This window comes from Acyrthosiphon pisum, chromosome A1 (genome assembly GCF_005508785.2).
Source record: "Acyrthosiphon pisum isolate AL4f chromosome A1, pea_aphid_22Mar2018_4r6ur, whole genome shotgun sequence".
Classification (NCBI taxonomy): Eukaryota; Metazoa; Arthropoda; class Insecta; order Hemiptera; family Aphididae; genus Acyrthosiphon; species Acyrthosiphon pisum.
The window spans coordinates 62,957,327-62,966,601 of record NC_042494.1 but is presented as its reverse complement, the minus strand read 5'-3'; the positions used below and the strand labels follow the sequence as shown (position 1 = coordinate 62,966,601).

The 9,275-nt window shown below is 27.2% G+C and overlaps 1 protein-coding gene across 1 annotated transcript in view; it reads right to left on the bottom strand.

The window, feature by feature from the left end:
- Positions 1 to 9,275, bottom strand: part of LOC100573358 (uncharacterized transporter slc-17.2) — an 18,969-nt gene that overhangs the window by 1,184 nt on the left and 8,510 nt on the right. The window contains exons 5-8 of the mRNA XM_003244032.4: positions 9,023 to 9,147; positions 7,760 to 7,909; positions 7,551 to 7,683; positions 6,663 to 6,907 (exon numbers count right to left, since the gene is read on the bottom strand). Of these exons, the coding sequence (XP_003244080.1) occupies positions 6,663 to 6,907; positions 7,551 to 7,683; positions 7,760 to 7,909; positions 9,023 to 9,147 (653 nt within the window). The remainder of the gene's footprint in view (positions 1 to 6,662; positions 6,908 to 7,550; positions 7,684 to 7,759; positions 7,910 to 9,022; positions 9,148 to 9,275) is intronic.

The window sequence follows — 9,275 nt, the reverse complement described above, 5'->3', positions numbered from 1 at the left end:
CCCGATGGATTGACGTAGTTGCCAAAGATATAGAAATGATAGTACCAGGACGCAACTTTTGAAACAGCATATCAGAAAGAGAGGTGGAGAGAGATTTTGATGGCAGCGATGGTCCTGAATGGACCGCTAAGCTGAAGAAGAAGAAGAAGAAGATGTTATTGTAGTATACAATTAAATATTAATGTAATCGAATAATGATCTCAACCATATTATGACAACATAATATTATGTTGAATGTAAAAGTAGGCATGAGGCACCTAAACTAGGTACGAAATATTCAAGTTAATAACACGAAATTAGTTCTGCTGAACGTAAATTTGTTATATCGTATATTGTACACTAATTATACAAAGTAGGCATATTTCAGGGGTTTAGACTCGGCCCTTATAATAGTTAATAGATAATAAAAATCAACTCTACATTAATTAGACAGGAAAATAAAATGGACATTTTTAAAAACCGTTCCAAAAACCAAAACCGAAAATTTTCTAAAACCGTTCTTTAAACCGATAAAATATTGGAAAAACCTTTTTTGAAACCGAAACCAAAACCAGAAAATTTAGAAAACCGTTCTCAAGAACTAAAACCGTAACCATTAAAATTTGACACGGTTTCGATCCCTGCTTTAAAGAACTGTATTTGCTTTTTTTCACATGATTTTAATTTATACATTTGTAAAGTGTACACCCGCTAACTGTATTGCACTAAAATAAGTTTTATGCACATTAAAAAAAATTATAATAATAACGTCTCAGTTTTAGTTTAAATCATTAAATTATTTTGATTTGATGATAGAAGTCATCCCATACAACAATTTGTATTAAATTAACATATTTTATAAAAATATATAGGCAAAAAAACCTTACAGAAAACGTTTAACCTATTCAATGTTTAAACAATGTGTTGTTCTCATAGTTTTTAAATTTTCACAGCTGGCCTCATTTTTTTATGTCAAGTGTTTATAATTATATATTTTGTAACACTATTTAAAAATGGTATCAACTTCACACTACAAAATAATGTATGCAATTTGTACAGACATTAAATTTCTTCGTCATAAAATGGTAAGGTACTCATTATACAAATGAGCTGTATCTATTTATGTAGCATACACTAAAACTACATGTCCAACAAAAAGACTGCTGTCTATCTGCAATTAATAGAACCAATATTAAAAATGCAAATAAATTTCATATCTTTTTATTTGAATAAACCAAAATGAACATAAACGCATTATTTTGCAATTATACCTATACTTTATGCCTATACTTGAACGGTCCCAATAGGTACATGTGCAGACCATTTAAAATGGATACGTGTATTAATAAATAATTAACTGTAATTTGTAAGCAACCATAGTTATGCCTCAAGTTTGTGCGGAAATAGTTCCATAAATTAAATTGTAAATGCTTGTGGGTAGATATTGTTGTATACCATCGTCTAGCTATAGTTACCTGTGGTTAAGACCCTAATGGCAGACTTGGTGATAAACGTAATAGGTACCAATTAATTAATAACGTAACAGTATAAATTTATGATGACTGCGTAGTGCACTCAATAATAGTATAACATGGCGTGGCGACGTTGCGTATAGGAAAAAGAGACGTATATAACTATTTAACATCGTGTAGGCGACAACCATCATACATGATCATGTTTAGCAATTATAGTAGTGTTTCGATTCGTTATTTATTAACTCCCTTGAGATGCCATGCCTAATCTATATTCGAATTATTATTATAGCAACTATTTAGAACTATGGTATAAATCAATCCAATGTGAGGGTTCTTTTAGAGTTCGAAAAAATAAATGAAAAAATATTATGTGAAAGCGTCCATTTTGGCCTCTTACCCGACTATCTGTCGACAACAACAACAACAGATGGCTATCACATCGATGGTTGGATGCCCAGTCACGATAATATAAAAGAATAATAAAAATAACAAAAATAACAATAATAACAGAAAAAACTAGCAAAAATGAATTGTCAATAATACGATAACTTACTAGCCACTGACACGTGTACCTACAGTATATAATGGCTAAAACCTTACATTGAAATTAAAAAAAAGTTTGGCAAGTGTGTGCCACTCTGCTGTACGGTAGATTACATGTGGGTCATAGTGGATGGTGTTAAATTTGAATTCAATGAACAAAATCATTGTATACGAAAACGATTTTGAGCGAAAACGGTCAGCCAGCCTATGATATATTAGTATATTACTAATAGTATATTTGATGATATATTATTGTGAATAAAGTAATTAATTTACCTATTTACGTGTAACCTTGTTTTATGTTTACAACCTTTAGCTATAAATGTTGAACATTTTAAAAATGTTTAGCTACAAAATCATTTTTTAATTTTAATTTGATAAATTGTAAACAAATTCAAACTTCAAATGCTTGTAAAAAAATTGTACTTATGTATTTTTAATATTTTACTATTGTTATTGTAAAATATATCAGGAGCCTTGTATTAGATTTTCAAATTTCAAATTTTGACCTGCCGAATGCATCAACTAGATTCACTTTCCCATCGAACGAGATATTATGTTGAAGAAAATCGAAGCAGTGTTACTGACCAAAACGGTGATGACAGACAAGAATTTAAAAATTTAAGAAAACACACATTATGTAAAAGCAATACATACATCGATCTAGAACCTGAAACAGTTATACGTTCAGTATACGCCCGTCATTAATTGTATAAAATTATTATTTTCTAATTTTTTTTATATAAATAAATATAGCTTTAAGAGAAATGTTGAAATTTAAGTACTTCGTATTTTTTCATTATCACCAATCTTTGCTGATAAAACATTTATATATGACATTTTTTTCTATGAATGTAAAAAAAACTTTATTTGTTGGGTAAAAAGGCTTGAAACTTTAATACAAGGCTCCTGATACATTGTTACAATGACATTTGAAAAATATTAAAAATCCTTAGTCACAGTTTTTTTATTATAATTTATAACCGTTTAAAATTCAAATCTTGACAAAATACCTACGGAAAAATCACGAAAATGAGCAAATTATTTTAAGTAATTTGAGATTCATAAAAATTTTTATTTTTAAATCTAAGATTTGAAAATATAATACAAGATTATTCATAAGTTTATCTACCTTTATCAAAAAAAAAATTGTCTACAAGCAAATCAAATTTAATTAATATGAGCGCTTGAAGTTCATATTTTTACAATATTGGATATTCACTCGATTTCTCATGTAGCGGTTTTGTTATTTTATTGTTATTTAATGACGAATAACTGTATAGATAGGTACATGAAAATTTTACTGAATGTTTCTATTTTCATTTTCTATACATCATACAATTTTGAAAATATTTTTTAAAGACTATTTTTGAGCTGTTTACGGACATTGTCAGTTTTCAATTTTTTTAGTTTTTTTTCTATAAATATCAATAAAATTTTATTTTTTGGGTAAAAATATATATGCACAATTTTTTTTTATAAGCATTTAAAGTTAGAATTTCAATAAAATTTATAAAATGTTCAACTTTTATAGCTTAGGATTGAAAATTTAAAACAAGGTTCAACGTAAATAGGTTATATTTAAATTACTTTATTCACAATAATATCGTCAAATACTCAAATATACCTACTTAGTAATATCATAGGCTGACTGACCGTTTTCGCTCAGAATCGTTTTTTTTTATACAATGATATTATATAATTGAATTCAAATTTAACACAATCTATTACAGTGACCCACTTGTAACCTACTGTACAGCAGAGCGACACTCACTTGCCCAATGTTGTTGTTATAAATATGTAAAAATTTTAATTTATCTATTTTATTATCTAGATAATAACGTTTTATATTTATCTGTATCTTATCTAGATAATTTTTTTATTATCTGAGCTCATCACTAGTTTTAAGGAATACAAATGATAATTATAGAATCATATAAGTGTTGAAGAAAAAAATCAAAATAACAAATAATAATAGAAATAAACATTTGATTTTTTTATATTAATACAAAGTATTTAAAAACATCCAACAGTTCAAATTCGTTTTTAGTTAACTATTTTGTACTGTAGGTATTCGAAGTAATTTAATACAACCTTTGATACCTTTTTTAAAAATAACTTCCTTCCCTCAAAATATTGAATATTAAAACTCGTTCATGTTATTTTTATAATATCTACTCGGAGTGGAATAAAAAATGAAGTGAACCATATAATCTGCTATCGGAAATTACGTTCTGCCAATCGAACTCCCAACATTCAACGTAATACGTGTTAGATTCTGAGTGCAACGATGAATGTATTGATTTTACAATGATGTGTGTTTTTTTTTTTTATTTTGTTTTGTGTCTGTGTACACGATAAGTAGTCGAAATAATGCTTCGATTTTCAACTTCAGTATCTTGTTCGATTGGAAAGTGAATATCGTTGGTGCATCGGGGAGGTCAAAATTTAAAATTCCCAGTAATTTTCAAAAGCGCCAAGAAAAACCAAAGAAAAATTAAGGAAAAACGGGAATATTTACGCAAAATCGATTTTTCACAAAATTGAATTTGGTTTTTGGTGCAACTTTAAAAAAAAAGACCATAGATACATGAAATTTTGACTGAATGTTTATATTAGCATTTTCTATACACCATAACATTTTCAAAATATTTTGACTTATTTTGAGCTCTTTACGGACATTATCAGTTTTCATTTTTTTTTAGTTTTTTTTCTAAAAATATCAATAAAATTTTATTTGTTGATTAAAAAAACTTGAAAATTTAATAAAAGGCTCCTAGTATATTGTTTCAAAAGCAGCTGAAAAATATTAAAAATCCTTAGTCACAGTTTTTTTTTATAAGCATTTAAAGTTCAAAAATTGACAAAATATGGAAAAATCACGAAAATTAGCAAATTATTTTGAGTTAATAATTCGTAAAAATTTTTCTTTTTAGAACTAAGATTTGAAAATATAATACAAGATTCTTTATAGGATAATCTACCTTTATCGAAAAAAAAATGTCTATAAGAAACTCAAATTTTTATGACCGTTTGAAATTCATATTTTTATAACATTTGATATTCACTCGATTTCTTACGTAACGATTGTCTTATTTTGTTGTAATTAAAAAACGAGTGACTGTAGAAACTTGAAAATTTCACTGAATGTTTATATTAGCATTTTCTATATATACGATAAAATTTTGAAAATAATTTAAATCTTTTAGAGTTGTTTACGGACATTGTAAGTTTTCAATTTTTTTAGTTTTTTTTTCTATAAATATCAATTAAGTTTTATCTATTGGGCCAAAAAGTGTAAAAAATTAATACAAGGCTCCTGATACATTGTTACAATAGCAGTTGAAAAATATTAAAAATACATAGGCACAATTATTTTTTATAAGCATTTTAAGGTGAAATTTTGACAAAATTTATCAAATTTAAAATTGAATAATTATTTTGTAGTTAAAAAATTATAAAATGTTCAACTTTTATATCTAAGGATTGAAAATTTAAAACAAGATTCCATGTAAATATTTAATTCTGTTGCCAAAAATTCTAAGAAATACATAAGCACAGTTTATTTTTATAGTCATTTTAAGTTCAAATTTGGACGAAATTACATAATAAAAAACCTGGAAAACTATTTTAGTTACTTTGTAGTTTGTTGTGATTGTATAATATTATTCGTGGGTACTTGAAACTTCTAAAGTATACTATTATATATCTATGATAGTACCACGGTTTGTTGTTGATGTATAACGCGTTACCTAATGGATATTGTGATATGATTAATTTGGAATTTATTATTGATACTATAGATAATTGATTTATTAATCAATGATTAATTTGGAATTTATTATAGATACCTATTAAAGGTCAATATTTTTTTTAATGCCATACATAAGTATATAATATGCCTTATATCTAGACTGACAAACCGTCTCCGCTCAGAATCGTTTTTCTTATACAGTGATATTATATCATTGAATTCAAATTTAATACTATCCATTATACAGTGACCCACTTGTAACCTACTGTACAGCAGAGCGACATCCACTTACCACCTTTTTTTTATTATTAAAACAAAGTTTGATATATTTACAATTTGTATTTACATGTTATACAATAAGCAAATTGTATAAGATTTGATTGATTTGAAGGGGAATCATAAGGTAATATAGGTAATATAAAAACGAATTATCTAATATTAACATAATCTTTATAAAATGCATTATTATTTAAATTAATATTGCAGATAACTATATTTTCAACAGGTGGGAAACAAAAATTGTATTGTTTTTCATACTTAGGAGTTAAGATAGACAAGTAGAATTAGAAATCTAAACAATTCCTCAGGACGTAGAAAAAAATATACAAATTTAGATTATTATTAGTAAAACTTTGTATGCGATGTAACTATATAGCCAGTATAGTAATTATTAACCATTTAAATAAAATGTAATTTTTTAGGTAGTAAAATAAATCAATAAATATAATTATATAGATTATAAGAAGATAGAATTGTATTATTTAAAATTTAAATAAAAAAATAGCATTTATTAAATATTTGTACTGATTAGCGTGGCGAGGGTGTAATTTTTCTATAATAAAAAACTTTTTTTATTCGTGTTCTGGTGATCGGACTTTACTTTAACAATATAATGATATTTTTTATCGAACTTGTTTAATAATGATGCTGTTGACAAAAGTTGATGGACTGGCAACCAAGAATGCGATAAACGTTGACACACCGGACAACAAACCAGCATAATTTGGAGCTAAATCGAGGAGTGTTGGAAAGAAGCCTCCACTGTAAGCGAAATCACCTAAAGCCAAGTTTATTGATATTGCGACGATGACATGCAATTTGGTGATGTTTTCTTCAAAAATTATGCTCAATAGTGATATAATAACCATTATACACCCTGTTATCGAATAAATAGTACATGATATTATCAAATATAAATATAATATGTTATTAGTATTAGCATTGATTATACATAGTTATATTATACTATGTATAATCAATGGTACTACTGTACTAGGTATAATATATTATTATAATTTTCATAATTCATTGATTTACAATAGGTAATGCTGCATTGCTGCATAATATTATATTTGTTCAGTGTTTTCCAATCAACCTAAATCAATCACAACTTTATGTTTTCTAGTAAAATATATACCTAATATAATATATAGGTACACATTACAAATACAACAATATATTATACCAATATTGTATCGATTATTGTAGTAATCGGATAAAAATTCTTAACGAATTTTCCACTTTTATGAATTTTAACTTTTAAAAGTTCCCATTTTCTGTGTTAGCTTTTTATGAAATAACAATAAGACACAAATGAATATGAGCTCACGGAACTCCCTCTACACATTAAATCTATATGACTTCATCTATAAAATTGCACTCATATAAAGATATTAATAATAATAAATAAGTATAAAATCTAAAACGTGTATAGGCGCCTATCTAATGTTTAATGTAAGTAAGTTCAAGTAATATAGTAATATTACTTATTAGTCACAAATTTCAAATAAGTACGTTACCAAAACAACAGTATAGTTTTCGGCACGCGGTATGTGACAGTCCGCTAAAGTTTTTGACTGTTATATATGTTGTAGCGTTAAAATTTCTCGTTAAAAACGTCAAGATAAATGGTATACAATACAAATATCCACTCTAAAAATTAAAATATTAGACAAACTGCATAGTTAAGTTTACAATTCCATCAATCATAACATAATGTATAGTTCACCTCGCTGGTTTGGATACCCAACATAGTTTGCAAAAACATCGGCATGTTATTCATCATAGTTAATACGTTCCACAAAAATGCCGAGTAACACAGTATGTACGCGATAAATGGCAATGATGTAAATATGGACAGCCACGGTATTACTGGTGGCTAAAACACCACGGGAGTGAGTTGAAAATGTATATTTAAAAATTATTAAAATAACGGTTAGGGAGAATGTGAGATGGTTTCATACATTCAAATTTTAACTTTTAAGGGGCATTACTTAGGCAATTTCAAAGAATAAAAATAACATATTAGTCACACCCACGGTTTAAGATTTTAATCTTAAATTTTATCTTAAGGCACTCGGAGTCAATGTAATTTTGTACACAAAATACGCTCTACGGGAATAATGATCCTCGTTCAGTAAAATCAGCCAAATTTGATATATTTTTTTTTTTTAACTAATAAAGAGTAATATTCTATACAGGCCGCGCATCGAACTCCGTTTTTCAATATTTTAATCTCAAACCTTATAATATGTCTTCAAAAATAATACATTTTTTAGCGTTTTTTTACAAGTTATTTTATACAATAATTTGAAATAAAATCAAAAAATGGATTACGATGCGGCTTGTAGGTAGTCTTACAGATAAAAAATAGTAATGAAAATCCGACGATTCTACAAGGCCTGAGAATTATTTCAGTGAATTAATTTTTTTTGATATAATACACCATATAATCCGCTCTAAATAGGTATCAGGTTATATACTAAATAGATTAGTAGAATAGTATTTCAAGGTGGCAACTAAAATATAAAATTTTATAGAATAGAGAATAATTTGAAAGACTGACAGCTCTTAAATAGCCCCTTAAACCGTGGTCACAGCGTACATTCAGTGCTTGAATTGTGGAGTCATGGTGTGGGGAGGAGGTTCGTCTACTAGATATCTTATTTGTTTTGCATATCACAGAAGACAGTCCTCAACAATTGTTGTTTTATTAGAAGGGAGATACATGGTATAACTGTAAGTAATAATAATGATCGAAATAATTTCAAATTTGAACTCTTGTCATATATCAGCACTATTGATTCGTTCGTAATTACTAGTTACTAATTAGAAATGTATAATAATTATATTCTATATGCATGTTAAAATGTGGTTGTTATATCATATACCTAACTACCTAAGTAACTATGTCCAGAATCGCACACTCACGTCATTATCCTAACTATATATTATACATATTATAAATTTAGTAGTAATATAGAATAGTTACCTCATCGGATATACCAACGTTTTGTAATAGGTATTCATATTCTTCCGGAGATATGTTAGGGTGATTGTCGGGTACGTCATACAAATATCGGTGCCAATAGAATAAGAACAAAATGGATATGATCGCTGAAATATGTCACAATTGTATACTATGTATAACAACCTAGTTATATGTACCTATGTATGAACAATGGACACTAGGCAGTAAGTGTATCTAGTTGGCGCATTAGGGAGGTACAAATTTTGGAGGGGGG